The 23,085-nt window shown below is 42.6% G+C and overlaps 1 protein-coding gene across 2 annotated transcripts in view; it reads right to left on the reverse strand.

The window, feature by feature from the left end:
• Window positions 1-6,512: 6,512 nt before the first annotated feature.
• Window positions 6,513-23,085, reverse strand: part of LOC121281837 (histone-lysine N-methyltransferase Smyd1-like) — an 82,897-nt gene continuing 66,324 nt past the window's right edge. For both annotated transcript variants that reach the window (XM_041194889.1, XM_041194882.1), the window contains 3 exons: window positions 14,605-14,768; window positions 11,981-12,149; window positions 6,513-9,851 (listed from right to left, as the gene is read on the reverse strand). In XM_041194889.1, the coding sequence (XP_041050823.1) occupies window positions 9,693-9,851; window positions 11,981-12,149; window positions 14,605-14,768 (492 nt within the window). In that variant the 3' untranslated portion in view covers window positions 6,513-9,692. The remainder of the gene's footprint in view (window positions 9,852-11,980; window positions 12,150-14,604; window positions 14,769-23,085) is intronic.

The raw sequence follows: 23,085 nt of genomic DNA on the forward strand, positions 1-23,085 counted from the left end.
TTTCAAAATAGAGGATGCAGAATTCTTTATACATTTGGGAGAATTTATTCAAATCCAACAAAGGATATTTCTGAATTTAGTTAGGAAATGAAGCTGAACGTGAAGAGACTTTGGGTGGTGGTCATCAAATTTTAGCATATTATAGACTAGATTAGATTAAGTTCTCTATTGGAAAGCTTTACTAAAGTGAGATGTGATCTGCCAAAGTAGACTCGAAACAGCTATGTGAAGGTAAATTAGTGTCTGAATAGTTGAAGGTAATAGAGATGGTGAGAGTTTGAACAAATCTTTCCAGGAAAAGAGGATGGGACTTCCAAAGCAGCAACCCACACAGCAGATGTCAAAGACTAGAGTATAATGAGACAAAATTCAATGCTAAAGGGGTATAGAACATGCAGGGGTGAAATTCAATGTTAGGAGGCCAGCAGGGCAAGGAGAAAATATTGGCAAAGGAAACAAATCCATAAAAGAGTAAAACCTATTGGAGGCCAAAAAGTTAGCCTGAAACAAAAATTATTGGAAAAAGCAGGTCTGACAGCACCTGTAGAGAGAGAGAGAGAGAGAGTTAATGTTTTGAGTTAGATGACTCTTCAGAACTAGAGAAGTTAAAATGTGCTGAAATATATACTGTGTAAGGGAGGTGGAACAGGTGATGCCAGTGATAGGTGGAGGCAAAGGAGAGGTTGCAAAAGATGTAATTAAACAAAAGGTCAAAGGGGTGTTGATGGTGATACTGGCTAAAGGAGCTGCTAATGGTGACATTAAGGTAGAAAGCAGGATGATCCAGCGGCAGATGGCCCTAGAGGGCGTGTGGTTGACGGAGGGGACGATTTGGGAGCAAGGATCAAAATAGGCAAAAAGGTGGGGATAAAACAATGAATGGAAATAAATTTTTAAAAATAATAGAAATAGGTGGGGGGAAATGTGTGTAAATATTAAAAAAAAAAACAATTTGAAAAAAGTGGATCAAATAGGAGTGAGGATGGAGGAGAGAGCGTGTGAAGTTGTTGAATTCAATGTTTAAGTCTAGGAGGCTGTAAAGTGCCTAATTGAAAGATGAGGTGCTGTTCCTCCAGTTTGCGTTGAGCTTCACTGGAACAATGCAGCAGGCCAAGGACGGACATGTGGGCATGAGAGCAGGGTGGAGTGTTGAAATGGCAAGCGACGGAGGCCTGGGTCATGTTTGCGGACAGACCGAAGATGTTCTGCATAGCAACCACCCAGTCTGCATTTGGTCTCTCCAATGTAGAGGAAACTGCATTGGGAGCAGCAAATACAGTAGACTAAACTAAGGGAAGTGCAAGTGAAATGCTGCTTCACTTGAAAGGAGTGTTTAGGCCCTTGGTGAGGAGAGGGGGAATAAAGGGGCAGGTGTTGCACCTTCTGCAGTTGCATGGGAAGGTGCTGTGGGAGGATGTTGACATGTAGGGGGTGATGGAGGAGTAGACCAGGGTGTCCCAGAGGAAACAGTCATGAGGTAATGTTCTTAATACTTTCTGCCTGCTTTTCACCACAAAAGGTGTGGACCTTTAGTTAAGGAGTGTAAAAGATTAGATAGAATGAACCATGAAGAAATAAGCTTTGACAGTAGATAAATTGATAAATGATTTATACCAGGCTGTGAAAAGGTGCAATGAGTGGTGGAGAAAGCAGAGCCTCACTGTCATTTCCCAATCTCCTCTGGTTACTCGTTTGGTACCAGGAGACTGCTAATGCTCCTTTTAGAAAGGGTAGACCAAATCATGCAATAGTAATAGCATAATCTATGCTAGGAAAAAAGGTGAGGATCATATTAATCATTTTCTTCACAGATTTGTTAAGGGAAGATTTAATGTCTAATTGATTGTACTTACAGAAGTAGGGAGGTCATGTTGGAGTTGATAGAACTTTGGTGAGGCTACAGCTGGAGTACTGCACGTAGTTTTAGTCGCCACTTTATAGGAAGGATGTGATTGCACTGGAGAGGGTGTAGAGGTGATTCACCAGGATGTTGCCTGGGATGAAACATTTAAGTTGTGAAGAGAGGTTAGATAGACTTGGGTTGTTTTTGTTGGAGCAGAGGAGACTGAGGGGCAACCTGATCGAGGTGTACAAGATTGAGGGGCATGGACAGGGTGAATAGGGAGCAGCTGTTCCTCTTAGTTGAAGGGTCAGTCACAAGGGGACATAACCTCAAGGTGAGGGGCAGGAGGTTTAGGGGGGGATGTGAGGAAAAACTTTTTTACCCAGAGGGTGGTGACAGTCTGGAAAGCACTGCCTGGGAGAGTGGTGGAGGTGGGTTGCCTCACATCCTTTAAAAAGTACCTGGATGAGCACTTGCGTGTCATAACATTCAAGGCTATGGGCCAAATGCTGGTAAATGGGATTAGGTAGGTTAGGTGTTTCTCGTGTGTCAGTGCAGAATCGATGGGCTGAAGAGTATCTTCTGCACTGATTCTGTGATTCAGAGGAAACTAGGAGGATTTTGTAGAGGGGACTGTATAGGATGACGTTGTCTACATGGATTTTAAGAAGGTTTTTGACGAGGTCCCATATTTTAAACCGGTCAGTAAATTTTTAGAAGTCAAGGGAAATGGCAAACTGGATCCAAAACTGGCTTGGTACTGTAAAACAAATACTAATGGTCACTGGGTGTTTGACTGGAAGGCTGTTCCCAGTGGGTTCTACAAGGCTTAGTACTAGGTGCCTTGCTTTTATCTGGTGGTGTCAATAATTAGACTTGAATGTAGGGGACATGATAGCAGGTGATACACAATTGGTTGTGGGGTGATGGTAAGACTGCAGTGAGATTTTGATTAGTCAGTTACCCAGAAGGTGAAGGGGGTGTTGTTGGGAAAACAGTAAAAACTGGGAAATAAGAATACTGGTCTTGTATGCCTTTAAAATGGAATGCTAGTAAAACTAAATGAGTACTGTTCAGAACTTTTTGCCCCTAGGCAGATGGGATTGAATCTGTAGAAATAAGGCATAGAGGACAAACATGTGGAAAATACAATATTAGGATAGTAAAGTGCAGAGGAAGAAGGGAACATTGGAATGCATATCCACAGATCCCTGAAAGTATCAGGACAGATAATTAAATGGCCAAGGTGACATGCAGGATTTGTTCTTCTGTGTTGGATAAAGACCTGGTAAGTGGTGGCTAGAACATGTAAAACACAAGCAAGGAGCTCTGGTTGTCGCATCATAGGAAGTGTTCCTGCACTGGAAAGGGCAGAGAAGATATTTGAAGAGTTACAAGGAATGGAGAATTTTAACTGAGGAAAGACCAGATAGAAAACTCCAGCCTATAGTGTTAGGGAGATTTAATTGAGGCCTTTTGCAGGACTTGGGTAGTGGATAGGAAGAATCTATATTCATCAATAATCAGACTTAAAAGTCACTGGCAAAAGGATTAGTTGAGAAGTTTTTCACCAGGGGTGATAGGGTCTGGAACACACTACAGGGCAGAGGCAGAAACCCATAGGCACCAAGTGCCATAAGCAAGGTTACAGACCAAGAGCTGGAAAATGCAATGAAGCTGGATGGCTTTATTTGGCTGGCTTACCTGACCAATCCAAATGTTCTCCTCCTGTGCAGTAAAGTTTGTTTCCAATGTGAATTTGGGTCTGATCAGCTGCTATATTTAGAAAATGAGACCTTTTTTCAACTTGTAATTTGCTGTTTCATTCTTGAATGGAACAGCTCGCATTGACTTGTTGCAGCTTTCACCTCACTTGGAAGGAGTAATTGGGGCCTTTGTATTTTACAGGCACGAGACTTAGTATACAGGGCATTTTGAAGCCTGATTTTTAAGAATGCAGTCAGACTACCACTTCAGATACGTCTTGAATAGCTTAACTTCCAGCTTGATGTCTTCTCTTTCAGACAATCACTTTTGGAAATGTCATTTACAAACAAATAAGCAAAAAAATTGAAGACTCAGATACAGAAGAAGATCATCTGTAGTTCATTGTAATTGTGAAATAAAACACTTGTGCACTGATATGTAGTATGACTTGTCACTCCTCATTCACTGTGTATATTGTGGGCTTTCATATGGTGCTACAGCAACCTTGAATATAGTCCTACACTCAGAACAACTTGCATTTGTGTTGTATAGCACCTTTTTTAAATATAAAGTGCTCCAGTGAAATTATAACCATTTGGGGTTGAGCTACATGAGACATTAAGGAAGGTAACAAAACTTGATTTAGATGTATGTTTTTTTAAGTAGTATCTTGGAGCCCAGGCAGTTGAAGAGTCACCAATGGTGGAGATTTTTTTTTAAATAAACACATCTGAATTGGAGGGATGCAGATTTTGTGGTTGGATGGCTGAGGCTATAGGGTAATTTTAAACTTAAAATCAAGTAAAGACCATGTTCTGCAATTGGAGAAGCTGGATCACACTTTCCATAGTGATTTTTAAATTCAATTTGGCACCATAACACAATTGCTAGAGGAATAATGTGAGACATGGCTAGGTTTTTTTAAAAGCTTCATTCACTTAACGGTGCAAGTTTCAGGCAGACATTAGCTAACTCTCTGCAAATATAATTGGAGCTGTTACCTTTTATCTTGCCAGCCAACAAGTATGAAAGAAAGCTGTGAGGCCATTCAGCTCCTTAAGCCTATTCTACCATTCAAAGGATCTCCTCTAGCTATGATCCCTATCTCCATGCAGCTATCTTGGCTCATGATGTTTTGTATAGGCCATATCTAGCAAAAGTCCAATTTTAATTAAAACTAATTGAGCGACATCTATTGCTTTTATGAAGTTCTACACTTCATGCAGGCTTTTCTTGAATGGCCAGTCTCTGGTTTTAAGATTGTGTGCCTTTGTCCTAGACTTTCTGCAGTGAAAGAAGTTGCTCCCTCAGGAGCTCAATTTCTATATTCCAGGATCATGGTTTAGTCTGAGGAGCTAGAGTCCCTGATCCAGTCAATCGGTACTACACAGCTGGGTCAGCTGTCTCAGTTGGTGACAATGCTAATCGTTGAGCCATATGGTTTGAAGTTTGAGTTGCACTTCAGGGTTCAAAATCAAGGCTGACACCCCTGTGCCATGCTGAGGAAATGTTGCATTGTTGGAGGTGCCAAAGGTGACCTATTAAATCAAGGCCTTTTCTGCCTGTAAAAGATCCCAAGACACCATTTTGAAGAGGAATTTCTCCCTGGTGTCCAGGCTATTTTCCCCTTGCCCAACATCACAAACAGGGTTACCTGGACAAACTCAGCAGGTCTGGCAGCATCGACAGAGAAGAAAAGAGTTGAAGTTTCGAGTCCTCATGACCCTTCAATAGAAGTTCTGTTGAAGGGTCATGAGGACTCGAAACGTCTAATCTTTTCTTCTCCGCCGATGCTGCCAGACCTGCTGAGTTTGTCCAGGTAATTCTGGTTTTGTTTTGGATTTCCAGCATCCGCAGTTTTTTGTTTTTATCACAAACAGGGTGTCTGGTCATTATTTCCTAATGTTTTGTGTGCAAATTGGCCACCTTTTGTTTCCTTTACTGTGATGGTACTTGACTGGATGGCCTCTGGTTGTGAAAGGTCAATTAAAGGCAAGTCTATCTGCCTTTCCCTCCAAGGCCAATGTCCTTTTTTAAATAAGGTGTTGTGCCCTGGACTTTACAATCCTCCCAGGTGTAGTCTAACCAGAATAGTTGCAAAACGTCCCCTTCTGTATTCTAGCCCTTGGTAAGGTTATAGTACTGAAGAGGATGTGCCCATAAGTGATGACTTTCTCAAAAATTAAACTATATTGTTGGTTTGACCACTTCCTTTTATATACTAAGAGCGATAATGCATTATGTTCCATAACTTGGGGGGGGATTGGAGATCTTGTCACTGGGAATACTAATTGAGCATGGATGTTGTCTAGGTCTTGCTGCATGTGCATAAAGACTTAATTATCTGAGGAATTGTGAATGGTGCTGAATATGTTTTTTCAATCATCACTGAACCCATCTGACTTCTTGGATGGAAGGTCATTGAAGTAGCTGAAGATGTTTGGACCTAGGAGGCTGCCCTAACTTACACAGCAACATTTTCCTTCATCCTAGGAATAACTCCAACCACTGCAGAGGTTTGTTGAATAGCATCTGAAAATCCATATAATTGTAAAGTCTTTACCCAGTAGGTTGATACTGAGTTTGGAGATAATGTGAAGCGAATATTGAATATAGAAAGATGCTCTAGCAGTAATAGCAGCAAGGAAGCAAATGATATGAAGATATCATTAGAAAGGAGGTCTTGTTGGATGACCAGCGGATCTGTGTTGGATGACCAGTGGATCTGACTGACCCAGTATGGAAATATCCTGATGTTCAACAACAGAATAGAGCCGTAGAGAATGTGCCATTACTGTGATCTTTGTGAATTCGAGTTAAGAGAAATGAGCCATAAAGCTTTTTCTGTACCATCGGAATGGAAGAGGAGTAGAAAGGAATATGTATGAGATGGCTCTGATGGTCATATTGATGCCAGAATAATCAATCTGGTTATTGTAAGTAGCAAGAGAAAGCAGTAAGATACTCCCCAAAAAATGAATTTATTTTAATGTGCTTGTAGCTGGCATTGTTTGCTATGTCAAGTATGTAACATTTAACTTGATTAGTATACATAAATCATTCTACACAATGGTAACCTTCAGTAGCTTAAACTATTATAAAGTGTGCTCAGACACACTTTGGGGGAGTGGGGGAGCCTATAGGATAAGGAGACAAACATTGCAAAAATACATTATTGTAAGCACATTCAGTGTGAAATAATGAATTTGGAAGGCTAATCTGAACTTAATTGCTTACACTATTTACTTTGTTCCCTGGCACTTTTATTTTGCCCCAGCCTTGCTGTTGTTACATTTATCATAAGGGATTGGCAGGCACCTGGTAAAATCTCTCATGGCCTAATAATGATTGTTTCTTACATTAAAATTTTATTTTATTCATTCAGGGGATGTGGGCATCATTGACAAGCTCAACATTATTGCCTATCCCAAATATCATCAGAAAAGCAGTGGTAGTGAGCCATCTTCTGATTAGTGGCTTGCTAGGCTCTTTCAGTTAAGAGTTAACCATGTTGATGTGGGTTTGGAGTCAGATTGGCAAATTTCCTTTTCTAAAGGTCATTATGAGCAAGATGAGTTTTAAATGACAAACCATAGTTTAACTGACACTCTTATTGATGCTATCTTTTTAATTCTAGATTTATTTGAATTCACATTCCCTAGCTGCCATGGTAGGATTTTAGCCTATGTTCTCAAATACAGGCCTCTGGATCCCTAGTGTAGTAACTCCAGCACCATTCCCATGATGGTATTGGGAGAAGCATCCCAGTCCACCTTATTTTCTGAAACGGTTCCATTTGATAATTATAGAAAGGTTGGTGAAATGAACAGTGACTTTCTCCAGACTGAGTAAAAGCAAGAAAGGGCAATCAAATGCAATACAGAGGCTAAAGGGAGGCACATGGCTGGCAAGGTTACAAGAATCCATTGCCAAGCCCAAACCTGGCCACCTGACTGTACAGGTGGGACATGGGTAAGATTGGAGCTTCGGTTTTGGATGCTTTGCAAAGTGTGAAAATCACTGCGAAATTTGGTCTCTAAAATCCCCTCATCTCTGGGAAATTGTCTGTAAGTAATGAGAAATTTGTCTCCCTACAGGCTTGTAAAAGGTGGTTTCAATGCTCTTTTTATTTAAAGTAAAATAATCCTTTGAACTGAGGCAACAATAAAGTCGGGCCCATTCCTGAATGTCGAGTGAAAGTAGACATATCAATAGACTCATTCCATTTTTAACCACACCAGATGGAGCCTGAGAAGTGGGGTTTAAGTTCGGTTATACAGCTGTGATCACACCTGGAGTACTGTGTACAATACTGGTCTCCTTATTTAAGGAAGGATGTAAATGTGTTAGAAGCAGTCCAGAGAAGGTTTACTAAAATAATACCAGAAATTAGGAGGTTGCCTTATGAGGATAGGTTGGGCTTGTGTCTGCTGGAGTTTAGAGTAAGAAGTGATTTCACTGAAACATAAGGGGTCTTGAATGGGTGGATGTGGAGAGGATGTTTCTTCTTGTTGGAGAATCTAGAACTAGGGGTCACCCTTTAAAAATTATGGGTTGCCTATTTAAGACAGATGAGGGGAAATTTTTTTTAGGGTTGTAAGGCTTTGGGACTCTTTCTCTCAAATGATGGTAGAAGCAGAGTCTTTAAATATGTTTTAATGCAGAGGTAGGTAGATTTTTTTGAGGGTAGGTGGGAATGCGGGGTTGCAATTAGATCAGCCATGATCTTATTGTAATGGTGGAGCAGGCTTGAGTGGCCAACTCCTCCTAATTAAATGTTTGTATGTTTTAAGCCATAGTGGTGATTTCACCTTCCCTTTAACATTTGCCCTTGCTGCTCTACATGACTCTAGCCCTCCAATTATGGTTTTCCCAGCTGAGCCAAGGCACTGGAACTTTCAACACTGAGGAAACTTTAGGATTCAGATTTATAACTGAAAAGCCAGGGACCAATTACAGCCAAAGAACACAGAGCTGTATTTACTCTAAGGACGATATACATGCAAGTCACTTTTTAAAAACCAAATTGAGTGGATCCCATTCTAAATCAATGATATGTTGCTCAGTCTGGATATCACCAGATCTCCTCCTCATTGCCGTTCCATCTACTACTTTCTTCCCCAGAGGGAGGGGAGTGAGGAGAATTTTTTATTTAAACAGAGCAAGTTACGATGATCTGGAATGCACTGCCTGAAAGGCTGTTGGAAGCAGATTCAATAGCAACTTTCAAAAGAAAATTGGGTATATACTTTAAAGGGAAAAATTTGTATTGTTATGGGGAAAGAGCAATGGAGTGAGACCAAATAGACAGCATTTTCAAAGTGGACCAAATGATGTCCTCTGCTGTACAATTCTATGAATAGCTATCGGCAGATTGTACTATCCTACATAAAGCAATATATCAACAGTTCAGGATGAAATTGTGATCAAATTCTAGTGCTTTTAGATTGATAAGTGTGCCATTGGCAGCCACTCAGTGCACTGGTGTCTGCCAGAACACTATCAATGCGAGGGTGGGTGGCAAGCACCACACCTCTAAACAGGACATTTCCTCTGCCTAACTACTGGAAGCAAGGAAACCTTTCTGGGGTCCATCTGTACTGGGTTTGAACTGGATTGGCAACACACTAAATGTGAAAGCAATTAAGGAGAGCTGCACATGTAGAGCATTGAGCACCATGATAGAAGAAAAGAATATATGGGGGGGTAATTTTAACCTAACCCTGTTTATTACTCTTTGGTTACCCACTGCTGATTTTTTTTTTCCCTCTGCTCACTATAACCTGATTTCAGTAGATTAAAATTACTCCCTTTACGTCCAAATCTCTCCCTGCACCTCCACCCCACCCCCCGACTAGCCTAGGGTGAAGCTGCCTTTGTGGAAAGCATGTTTAGCAAACCGTTTGTGACTACTTTACAAGTGCACGAGTTACGTGGAAATACATGATTGCATGAAATGCCATTGTGAGGGGGAAAAAACCGCTGCCCAATTTTTCTCAATTGCTGTCTTCACAGAGTGATTAACGAATTCTGATTGCAACTAGATTCTCTTCGCTCTCGTCCCAGTTTCTCCTTCAACTGCGAGTTACGTGGCACTGATCAATTCAGAACTCCCGACAGCAAATGATCAAACGCTAATGCTTTACTTTCTCCTGTGGAAAAGCTCCTTGACGTACTCGCCAGCTGGCTCTGCCATTATTTGCATTTTCTGATTCTTCAATGCCGCCTCTCTCATCTGGTAATAAAGAAACTCATTCTCCTTGAACATTCGCAGCTCCATTTCTGTCTGGCACCGCATAGTCTGGGAGGCAGGCACAATTCAATCCATCAGTGTTACTCAATAACAACCTATGGCAAAGCTATCACAACAACCTACGTTTATATATCACCTCTACTGTAGTAAAACATCAGAGGAGTGTAAATCAGATATAATTTGACGCCAGGTCACATAAGAGCAGGTGAACAAAAACTTGACTGTAGGTTTTAAGGAGAGTCTTAAAAGGAGAGCAAGGTGGAGAGGTCCAGGAGAGAGAGAATTAAGGCCTCGGCAGCCAAAGGCTTAGCCGTCAATGGTGGAGCAATTAAAATCAGGGATGAGCAAGAATTGGCAAAGCGCAGACACCACTGAGGCACTGGAGAGGATAAGGGCTAGGGAAGGGCAAGACCATGGGTGGATTTGAAAATAAGAATGATCATTTAAAATTCGAGGCATTGCTTAGCCAGGAGCCCATGTAGGCCTGTGAGTACAGAGGCATAGGTAAACAAAACTTGCTGTGAGTTAGGTTATGGGCAGCAATATTTTAGTTGAGCTCAAATTGATGTAGAGTAGAAGATAGGAGGCCGGCTTGAGAGAGCATTAGAACAGTCAGGCCCAGAGGTAACAAGAAGTATGTACGGGAATTTCAACAGCAGATTGGCATACCTGGGCAATTTTCCACATTGACAGGTCGATGCCAGTGTTGTAGCTGTACTGGAACAGCTTGGCTAGGTGCACGGCTAGTTCTGGAGCACATGCCAATAAAAACAAAAGATGGGCTGAGACTGGAGTGGAGTTAGGCAATTTCCCAGGATTGGGCAATAAATACTGGCCTAGCCAGTGATGCCTACTTCCCATGAATGAATAACAAGTCCCTAAGTGCACTGGTGTTATTTGAGGGATGGACTTTGGTCAGGACATCAAGGAGAACTCCCTGCTGATCTTCAGATTGCACCAGACAAGACTACAGAACACGGTCTTTGGATTGAGCATCCTGCATGTAGGATGGCGAGCTCATGAACAGGGTGCATATAGAACTGATATAGCAATAATTGTTGAAGAAATAATGGAACTGACAACAAGTCTGAATGGAGCAAGTATGAAACTCATAGTAATCATGGATGAAGCAAGTATGAATTGTGTGCCCTTCTGTGTTCTAATGACGCACTAAAGCTAGAGAAGTTCAATTCCTGATTAGCGTTTCCTTCTCTGTTACTCAGCTATTGAATGACTGTGCTCCAGCAAAGAGACATCATAAACACAATGGGCATGAAGACTTCTTTCTGTGCTGTAAGCATCTAAGATTTTAAGACAGCTAATCAACACTTCATGCTGCTCAGTGGCACTCCGTTAAAGGCATTGGCGATGGTTTGACAGCTTGCCCTGTATGGCATTTCTAGATCTATCCCCCTTTCCCAGAATTGGTATCTCCTGATCTGCATTTTGAGCAGAACTGATCAGTACAATTGAGGGAAAATGCTACAATCTTAATGTGAACGTGTTCTGGCTCACGTAACCTGACCACTAAATCTGCATTATTTGTTCTTTTACAGGATGTGGGCATCACTTGCTAGGTAGCATTTAGTGCTCACCTCTAATTGCCCATTAGACCACTGCAGTTCATGTGGTGTAGGTACACCCACAGTGTTGTCAGGAAGGGAGTTACTTTGTAGTGGTTTGACTCAACTGAGTGGCTTGCTAGGCCATTTCAGAGGGCATTTAAGAGTCAACCACATTGTTGTGGGTTTGGAGTCACGTGTAGGCCAAACCAGGTAAGGGCGACAGATTTTCTTCCCTAAAGGGGCATTAGTGAAAGATGGGTTTTTACAACAATCAAAAATGGTCATCAATACTAAGGCAAACTTTTAAGTTCCAGATTTAATTAGTTGAATTTAAATTCCACCAGCTGCCCTAGTGATATTTGAACCCATTCTGACAGTACTGGATTACTACCACACTACACAACCACCACCTCCCCAATCTGAACAGCAACCAAATGAGTGATACGAGCAGGTTCCACTGTGTTGGTGCTGGGCCAGGCGCAGAGCAGAAAGGTTGCTTCAGGTTCAAAGGGAATCAGACTCTACCAGACAGGAATGCGCTGTACTCAAGATTCCAAAATGATCGCACGATAAATCTTCAGCTCCAATTGCAAAACTGTGTTTAGAACTAACCTCAAGATCCCTGGTGATTGGATGAGTGGGGCCATGTGTTACCAGGAGAATCCCATACGCTTGGCAAATCATAGCGTGACCTGGTTCTATGAGCCCAGCATGCCAGTGTGTCACTCCAGCCCTCATCAGAGACATACCCAGCTGAGCATTGTTGTGATGGTAGAGTTTCCTATTAATAGTTAAAATACTTTATTAAAAACAATTGGTACATGATAGCATTAGTCGACATATAATTTTCTAAGCAATAGCCCAGGACTGTTATACATAACCGACAACGGACAGAAAAGTTGATGAATTGAATCTGAAAGCATTTGCAAGAGCTTGATAAGAAATTGCATCATGTAATACTGCACTGCGTCGAACCAACCAGGGAGAACCCAGCTTCATGACTTCTTTATACCAAGTTCAAACAGGCAGCAACCAGAGCATCAGTTAGTAGAATCATAGAATGACATAGCACAGGAGGCCATTCAGCCCATCATGCCTGTGCCAGCTCTTTGGTAGAGCTGTCCAATTAGTCACTCTCCTCCTGCTCTTTCCCCCAGAGCCCTACAGATTTTTCCTCTTGAAGGATTTATCCAACTCCCTTTTGAATGTCCCTATAGAATCGGCTTCCACCACACTTCATTTCTTCAGTTTGCTTTTGGTTCTTTGCCAGTCATCTTAAATTTGTGTCCTCTGGTTATTGACCCTTCATCCACCAGAAACAATTTCTACTTATTTAGTGTCTCAAAAAAATTCATGACTTCGATCACCTTGATCAAATATCCTCTTAACAATTTTTTATCGAAGGAGATCAACCCAAGCCTTTCCACTTAACTGAAGTCTCATATCATAAATTTCAAGTCTGCACCCTTTCTAAACCTCTACATCCTTCCGAAAGTGTGGTAACCAGAATTGAACACAATAGTGCCATATAGTACCCTCATTGATATGCCTTCTCATTGCTTCCTGACTCAATGCTCCCAGGTTTGCTGCTTGTGAGTTTGTTTCAATGTCACTGAGCTAGGGAGGCAGGTACAAAAGATCAGCCATAGCTCCTGGCTCTGAATGTTTGCCACAGGTTTTTTACTGGGAAATGCGAGAGATCATCACAGAGAGCAGTATTGAGCTAGGCTTTAGTGCCTAATCTTAGGCAAATAGCCTACTGACTTTTTTTATCCAGGTTGACATATGAACAATCATCATTGGGGTAAAGTAGCAGATGACCTTAGATATCTGTGGAATGGGTGTTCCCCTATCAACATCCTGGGGGTTACCATTGACCAGAAACTGAACTGGATGAGCCATATAATACTGCGGCTCCCAGAGCAGGTCAGAGGTTAGGAATCCTGCGGCGAGTAACCCACCTCCTGACTCCCTAAGGAATATCTACTATCTACAAGGCACAAGTCAGGAGTGTGATGGAATACTCTCCACTTGCCTGGATGAGTGCAGCTCCAACAAAGCTCAAGAAGCTCAGCAGCATCCAGGACGAAGCAGACCACTTGATTGGCACTCCTTTCACAAACATTCACTCCCTCCACCACTGACACACAGTGGCAGCAGTGTGTACCATCTACAAGATGTATTGTAGGAACTCGCTAAGGCCTCTTAGACAGCACCTTCCAAACCCATGACCACTCCTATCCAGAAGGACAAGGGCAGCAGGTACATGGGAACACCATCTCCTGGGAGATCCCCACCAAGTCACGCACCATCCTGACTTGGAAATATATCGCCGTCCCTTCTCTGTCATTGGGTCAAAATCCTGGAACTCCCTCCCTGACAGCACTGTGGGTGTACCTACACCACATGGACTGCAGCAGTTCAAGGCGGCAGCTCACCACCACCTTCTCAAGGGCAACTAGGGATGGGCAATAAATGCTGGCCCAGCCAGCAAAGCCCACATCCTCTGAATGAATAAAGGTAAGCAGGCCCATGTATCCAGGGAGGAAAGTAATTGCATTTATACAGCAATTCTCATTACCCCAGGGTCATCCCAAAACACTTTACAACCAATGAAGTACTTTTGAAGTGTAGATATTTTTGTAATGTAGGAAATGAAGCAGCCAATTTTCTCACAGCAAGTTCCTGCAAACAGCAATGAGATCATGAATAGATAATAAGAACAGGAACTGCTCAGCAAGCCTGGCAACATCTGTGGAGAAAGGAATAGAGTTAATGTTTCAGGAGGATGATCTTTCATCAGAAGCCAGAATGTTTTCTTTTAGTGATGTTGATTGTGGGGTGACCCCTGTTCATCCCCTGTTGTTCTTGGAAATAGGAGCATGGGATCTTTTACATCCACCTGAGAAGGCAAGCAGGGTCATGGTGTAACATCTCATCCCAAAGATAGCATCTCTGACAATGCTGCATTCCCTTAGTACTGCACCAAAGAGTCCTCCTGGATTTCATGCTCAAGGCTCATGAATGGGTCTTCAACCCATAACCTTCAGATCTAGAGGCAAGGGTGCTACCAATGGATCTATTGCTGAGACTGGAAACAGAAGGCATTTTCAAAGGGGTTGGTATGGTGAGACAGTCACCAATTGTCACCACCTTACCAACATGGGCCTTCTCATCTACAAAAAGCCCTTTCATGTATGTAATGCAGTTTGTAATATGTAATTGTTGGCACTTACTGATATCCTTCCACCATTTTCCTGGCATATCCTGCTGCCTCTTCAAACTGCTGCAGATAGGACAGCACTTCGGAGGCAAGGCTAAGGAACTTCAGCTGGTAAAGGTTTGTATCAGCCAGAACAGGCTCCTGCTTTTTCAAGCATTCCCGACACAGCTTCACAACCTGAACTTACATGAAGAGGAAGTTGGAAACACACAGGATAACAATGGAGACAGGGAGGAGAAAAAAACAACAGAGAGAAAGAAAGATATCAGTTAATGGTATCTATTCATACAGGCGCAAGCAGTGACAGCCAGTGTAGGTGCCTGGAAGTAGCCTCCCAGTACAAACCTGAGTGCGGACATGGTGGAGGGCCAACACTCCAGGAAGGCCTAGAGGCCCCTCCCTGCCTTTCTGGATTCAGGAGCAGCCGCAGGCCATTCTGCAGAGGAAATCCCCCCTGCTTTCCCAATACCCCGCAATGGCCTGGCTGCAAAACCCATTTTTTAATTTCATAGCATTGGCATGAGGGTCCATGCATTTTGAAGCATCCTCCTCCTCACTTACTGCAATAAACTTGGAGAGTTCAGGACAGGTTTCTTGTAAGAAACAGTAAACTTTATTAACAGACTTCAGAGAGGACTACATGCTTGATCCCAGGCCAAAGCAATAAAGCTCTGCCTCTAAGATTCCCCACGCTAAGGGCTGATTGGTCTATGCAGTCACCTGATCCCCATAACAGGAAGAAATGACTTAACTTACAATCATTATATTCCTCCCCCTTTACATTTGTTTTACCCTCTCATTTACAAAACATCTTAATCCATATCATACAATTATATGTGGTTCGTGTCACTATAAATTTAGTCTTTGAGGAAGTTTTCAGATTTGGGCAGAGTGATGTAACTCCACAACTGGAGGTTCTTCCATTGGATCAACTTGCCCAGGAACTGCAGCTTCAGACACATCCCTAGACAATGGCAGTTCAAAATTATTTACTTCAACAGAGATACCAGGTATGTCTATTCTTTGTCGATCTGGCACCTCAGTTTCAACTTCGATTTCAGGTGGGTTGTTGGGGGGGGTTTCTCAACTCCTGAGATGATCCACGTGTTTCCTAACAATCCTTCTACCTGATAACTGTCCTGTTTCAGAGGTAATTGTACCATAGACCTATTTCAGTCCTGCTGCAAAATTTTGTACAAAAACTGTCCCTCCAACAGTAAACTCTCGATCTTTACTGTGAACATCGTGATTCACTTTCTGATTACGCTGGTTTCTCTCCACATTCCCCTCAAAATTAGGGAATACTAGGCTCAATCTTGTACGAAGTCTGAACTTCATTAACAATTCTGAAGACGTTAAACCATTGGTTGCACGAGCAGTTGTGCGATCGCTGAACAGAAATCGTGAGATTCGTGTTTCTAATGTTCCATCTGATAGTTTCTTCATGCCTGTTTTAAAGGTTTGTACTGCTCTTTCTGCTAACCATTTGGATGAGGGATGATATGGTGCTGTTCTGGCGTGTTTAATCCCATTTAGGTTCACGAATCTTTGGAATTCAGGGCAAGTGAAAGCAGCACCATAACACAATAACTTCAGCTAAGCCATGAACACAAACTCTGGCGCAGTTTTTCAATGGTTGTAGACAATGTAGGTGATCTCACTTCAAACACATCCATCCATTTGGAATGTATATCAATAATCACAAGAAACATGGCACCTAGGAATGGACCTACATAGTCTATATGAAGTCTTACCCATGGATGACCAGGCCACTCCCAAGGATGCAGTGGAGCTGGAATGGGCAACCTCTGCTGTTGCTGGCAACGGAGACAGTGTTTCACCACTTTTTCTGTATCACTGTCTATACCTGGTCACCAGATATAACTTTGTGCGAGTATTTTCATTTTTGAAATACCAGGATGCGCACTATGAAGTTCTTCCAATAATGATTCTCTTCCTTAGACAGGGATAACGACTCTTGCTCCCCATAACAAGATAACATCTTGACAACTTAGTTCAGATCTACATACAAAGAATGGTTTTAATTCATCAGGAACTTGAGCATTTGACCATCCTTGTAACATTTGTTCATGGTCTCTTGGTAAAATTGGGTCCCAATTTGTCCAATTCTTTATCTGTCTCACACAGGCTGGTGAAGATTCCAAGAAGTTCAACACAAGCACTACCTCTTGAGGTACTGAAACATATGTAATATTATTGGGCAAAGGGAGGCGCCTGAGGGCATCTGCACTTGCTACTTGCACAGCCAGATGGTGCATAAAAGTGTACTCGTATGCCGACAGAATTAAAGCCCATCTTCTTCAATTTGCGGGTAACCTTTCTCAGCTGCAGAAAGGATATTCTATTGGCTTTTCAGCTTTGTTTTCTGTCTTTTCTTTTTGTGTTTTCCACAGGGTTTTGTTTCATTCTTCATTTTTGATTTCACAGTCATCAAATTTCTCTCTGGTAAAATCTTAACTTGGTTCAGTTCAGGGGACAAGCTACCCATCTGCATTTTGACTTTTCCTTCTAATGCCTCTTTTGTCTCCAACAAACGATTGTTCACTTCTTCTGTCAATTGCTTTTATCCTTTGGCTTCTTTTTTTATATATTCATTCACGGGATGTGGGCATTGCCGGCTGGGCCAACATTTATTGCCCATCCCTAGTTGCCCTTGAGAAGGTGGTGATGAGCTGCCTTCTTGAACCGCTGCAGTCCATGTAGTGTAGGTACACCCACAGTGCTGTCAGGAAGGGAGTTCCATGATTTTGACCCAGCCACAGGGAAGGAATGACAATATATTACCAAATCAGGGCAGTGGAGGGGAACTTTCAGGTGGTGGTGTTCCCATCTATCTGCTGCCCTTGTCCTTCTCGGTGGTAGTCGTCATGCATTTGGAAAGTGCTGTCGAAGGAACCTTGGTGAGTTTCTGCAGTGCATCTTGTAGATGGTACACATTGGTGCTACTGTGCGTCGGTGGTGGAGGGAGTGAATGTTTGTGGATGTGGTGCCAATCAAGTAGGCTGCTTTGTCCTGGACGGTGTCAAGCTTCTTGAGTGTTGTGGAAGCTGCACTCATCCAGGCAAGTGAGGAGTATTCCATCACACTCCTGACTTGTGCTTTGTAGACGGTGGGCAGGCTCTGGGGAGTCGGGAGGTGAGTTACTCATCCCACGGTTCCTAGCCTCTGACCTACTCTTGTAGCCACAGCATTTATATGGCTAGTCCAGTACAGTTTCTGGCCAATAGTAACCCCCAGGATGTTGATAGTGGGGGATTCAGTGATGGTAATGCCATTGAACATCAAGGGGCGATGGTTGGATTCTCTCTTGTTGGAGATGGTCATTGCCTGACACTTGTGTGGTGTGAATGTTACTTGCCACTTCTCATCCCAAGCCTGGGTATTGTCTTGCAGCATTTGGACTTAGATTGCTTTAGTTTCTGAGGAGTCGCAAATGGTGCTGAACATTGCGCAACCATCAGCGAACATCCCCACTTCTGACCTTATGATGCAAGGAAAGTCATTAATGAAGCAGCTGAAGCTGGTTGGGCCTAGGACACTACCCTGAGGAACTCCTGCAATGAGGTCCTGGAGCTGAGATGAATGACCTCCAACAACCACAACCACCTTCCTTTGTGCTAGGTATGGCTCCAATCATTGAAGGGTTTTCCCCCTGATTCCCATTGACTCCAGTTTTGCTAGGGCTCCTTGATGCCACACTCGGTCAAATGCTGCCTTGATGTCGAAGGCAGCCACTCTCACCTCACCTCAGGAGTTCAGCTCTTTTGTCCATGTTTGAACCAAGGCTGTAATGAGGTCAGGATCTGAGTGGCTCTGGCGGAACCCAAACTGGGCATCAGTGAGCAGGTTATTGCAAAGCAAGTGCCGCTGGATAGCACTATTGATGACTCCTTCCATTACTTTACTGATGATGGAGAGTAGACTGTTGGGGCAGTAATTATCCAGGTTGGATTTGTCCTGATTTTTGTGTACAGGACATACCTGAGCAATTTTCCACATAGCTGGGTAGAAGGCAGTGTTGGATCTGTGCTGGAACAGCTTGGCTAGGGGAGCGGCAAGTTCTAGAGCACAAGTCTTCAGTACTCTTGCCAGAATATTGTAAGGGCCCATAGCCTTTGCAGTATCCAGTGCCTTCAGCTGTTTCTTGATATCACGTGGAGTGAAACGAATTGGCTGAAGACTGGCATCTGTGAGGATGGGGGCCTCTGGAGGAGGCCGAGATGGGTCACCCACTTGGTACTTCTGGCTGAAGATTGTTGCGAATGCTTCAGCCTTATCTTTTTGTGCTGATGTGCTGGGCTCCTCCATCATTGAGGAATGGGATATTTGTGGAGCCTCCTTGGAACGTTGAACACTGCTGGTTTTTCCCTTCCAACTGTTTCTTTAGTTGGTTCAGAGTGGCACTGCATTTATTTAGCCTGTCTTCATGATTTTCCTGTCAAACCAGCTCTAACCTGAGGAATCCTTGCTTCCAGCGAAGGTCCTTCTATCTCATTCCAAAATACTCCATCACATTCCCGCGTCAACTCAGGATTTCTTTTTGTCCTGACCTGAAAAATTTGTGACCAGTTTAGTTTGATTTCCTTGAACCAATCACGGCCCAGAGGCTAGGTCGTTCTCCTGTTACAACAATTATTGACAGCTGAGCCACCTGTTGTTTGTATGATACAGGTACAGAGGTGATGCCTTTCGTCTGTATTGCTTCTCCTGTTTTTAGCTGGGCAGCGGTTTTCTCCAAACTCAGTGGCTGGGCACCTTCTCTAGAAGGAATTGGATTACTATCTGAAGAGGAAGAATGAGAGGGCTACAGGGAGAAGGCAGAGAGTGGCACTGGGTGAATTGCTTCTTCGGAGAGCCAGCAGGATGTGACGGGCTGAATGGTCTCCTTCTGTGCTGTGGCTGCTCTGTGATTCTGTGCTTTACAGGGAATTCAGATCAATGTTTTGAAGGGGGTTGTTGGGGGCTGAAACGTGGATACCTGCAGAGATTCATCCGCCCACCCACTGTTTAGGAATTACACCGTTCTTTTTCACCAAGCCTGTGGCCCTTCTGCCAAAGTTACAGCGGAAGACTACGAAAATCCCTTGAGAAGTTGACTCTCCCTCACTATCCCCAATCGTAGCATCCAGGTGCAGGCAGGCATGATGGGAGCAGACATATTTACATCGTACTTTGCGTTCAAATTAACATTTATAGTGAAGTAGGAAAGCTGACAGTAATTTGGGAAGCAGAGACAGGAGTTGGTTAGAACGTGGAAAAGGCAAATCAGCAGCACTACAGTGCCACCACTCAAATAAAGGGTGTAATTACAGCCTTGCAAGATGAAACACTACTTCCATTGTAAAGGAATTTACAATCGGGAAAATTTGACACAAACCTGTGACAAAAATGCAAAAGCAGGAAATAGGGTTTTGTAGATACAAAGTGTATGTAGATGCATGATTTTAAATATTTTATAAGTATATTTTTACAATAATTATTCTCAGAATGTTACCAGTTTTTGATTATATTGATTTATTAAACAAAAACTCATAACATTGCCTTATGTTTTGCCTTCCTACCTAATGTTGCTTTATTTTAGAGCAGCTGAGACTCAATGGACCAGATTTGCCAGGAAAGAGGCATCTTGCAGCTGCCTTGTTAGACATGCTTGTACATGCTTGTCCATAAAGTTGCAGGAAACATGAGCTGATAATGGACAACAGCATCTGGGATCTTCCTTAACCAATGTGATTAAGGAATTGCATAAAGAAACTGGCATCATTCTCCTTGGAGCAAAGAAGATTGAGAGGTGATTTGACAGATGTGTACAAAATTATGAGAGGCTTAGACAAGGTAGACAAAAAAAAAAGCTGTTCCCATTGGCTATTGGCACAAGGAGGCACAGACTTAAGAGATGCAGGGTGTTGTAGTATGTCTTTAAGGGATAGCAGTATGACATCGCTAGAGGGGAAGTGTGGTCCAGTCTTAGTTTCACTTTTTCTTTGAGTAGAGCACAGCACACAGCTCCTAAGGTCTCCAAGTTATACCACTGTGTAAGACTGTTCTTTTGTGCCTATTCTTAATAAGTGCACCCACAATGTGTTTACCAAATCCCTTATAAGTGATTGTTGCCTATTATATCATTATAATACCACAATCTTGTGATCAGCGGTAGCGAAAGACAGGTGACAGCAAGATTAAGTACAGGTATGACATGGTGAACTGCCTTAGATCATGCTACATGGCATGATAAAACCTTTGACATTTTGGTCAGTGTCGGAGATTATTGAACAGATGACCTACTATCCAATTTCAAAATGTTTAAACAGCATACAAGGCGATTGTTTCTTTATTCAGGTGTGTGCAAGCCATCAAAATTCACCTAGCAATTGGGAATGAAGATCTACAGAGGCTGAACTTGTCAGGATTAACAGCAGAGGAGCTAAAGGATCCTCAAAAGGTACAGACTACACTGAAAGACCAGTTCAGAAACAGGTTCAACTTCCGTATTCATCAACAAGAGTTCATGTCATTTCAACAACAGCCTACAGAATCCAGGGACCACTTTGTCAGCAGATGCAGAGAAAAGGGTACGTACTGTGATCTTTCAAATGCAGAGCTGGCAGACAGAATTGCTGAGTTGGTGACTGCAGCCACTCTCATGGAAGCTTTCCAGAAAGATCTGCTAGACAAGCTCAAAATGTATAGTATTAAAAAGCTACTCAAGGATTGATGTGAGTATGAAGCAATCCTCGCAGGTTGAAAAATCTGACAGATCCTAAGTATGACCCCAATTGTTGACGCATTCAATGGAACACCCAAACTTAGCAAAACATGTGGTGGATGCAGACTTCTTCATGCACCAAGGAAATGCCCAACTTTTCACTAATCCTACAAGGCATGTGGCAGCAAGGGCCATTGGCAGCAGCAATGCACTGGAGCAAAGGCTGACGCAGCTACAAAGAGCCGTGCACTGATCAGAACTGACCATATACAATGGGTACCTTCAACCAGTAAAACTGACCTATACATGAGGTGATGAATAAACCAGAAAATGGCGATGATGTGCATAATGAGATGAAGAGTGGTGAACACATTTCACACGATTAATCTCGTGGAAAACATAGATGCTGTCTCACCATCTGAAGTGTTTGCCAAGATTCAAATTATCTGCCCTAGGGAAGTTGTTAACTACTCGTTATTGGCCAAGATTGACACAGGGCAAGTGCCACCATACTACCTCTGTGAATTCTAAAAGTCTTGTATCCACAGATGTAGAGGGCCATGATGAAATCTACTACTATGAAGCTTTCAGCATCAATGGTTCATTAATTCCTTTTGCAGGATCCACAGTCCTGGAGTGCAAGTACAATCAATCCTCCTGGGTATCACAGATGTTCTACATCATGGGAACTAAAGGCCCAGCGATTTGCAGGTGTCCTGGCATCTCTTGACCTCACACCATTACAACTTATGGAATCAGTCAGACATCACACAGCAGATCAACCTCAGAAATTACTATAAACTCAGTTCATGACCTAACATAGAAATATCCAGAATGCTTTGACAAAATTGGCAGTTTTATGACTTCCTTTTGGGTTATCTGTTACTCTTTCAAGATCACATGGACTGTATATACATGCTCTGTGCCAGGATGCATCTGTATCGCAGATGACATAGCTGTTGTGGGCTGAACAAAGCAAGAACATGACCCTAATTTGCATTTATCGATGCAAGTGACATGTAATGAAGGATTGGTGTTCAACAGTCTGAAATGCGACATTAACGTGCAGCAGGTCAATTTCTTCAGTTCTATTTATTCCAGTGCTGGTATGTGTCTTGATCCAAGTAAAATAGAGGATATTAAAAACATGCCAACTCTTCAAAATAAGGGCGATCTTCGAAGGTGTCTAGGTCTCTTTAATTTCTTGTCCCCATTCATTCCCAATTTCGCTCAAAAGTCTTCATCACTAAGGAAATGGTTGAGAAAGGATGTACCTTTCTTGTGGCATGAAGACCACCAATATCTCTTTGAAGCACTGAAACAGTCATTTTTAGAAGCATCAACATTGTCATTTTATGATCCTCAGGAGACAACTACCCTGGAGGTAGATACCTCACAGAAACATCTGGGGTCATGCATACTACAGAAAGGCCAACTGATTGCATGTGCTTCAAAAACTCTGTCTGTAACGCCATCCAACTACACCAACATCGAGTGGAAAACATTAGCTTTAGTGTTTGGAATCATGCTTTCTCATACCTATCTATTTGGCAAAAGATTTGTGGCAGACACCAACCACAAGCCACTGGAGGTGATTTGGTGAAAACCATTGACTAGTGAACTGCCAAGATTGCAGCATCTCTTGATAAAGCTTCAAGGTTACGACTGTGAGATTAGGTACAAAACAGGGTGACTTGATGGTCACATCGGATACACTTAGCAATTGCCTAACCCAGCAAAAAGAAAAGATATATCTTTAGATCAAAA

This window comes from Carcharodon carcharias, chromosome 1 (assembly GCF_017639515.1).
Source record: "Carcharodon carcharias isolate sCarCar2 chromosome 1, sCarCar2.pri, whole genome shotgun sequence".
In the NCBI taxonomy this organism is placed as follows: Eukaryota; Metazoa; Chordata; class Chondrichthyes; order Lamniformes; family Lamnidae; genus Carcharodon; species Carcharodon carcharias.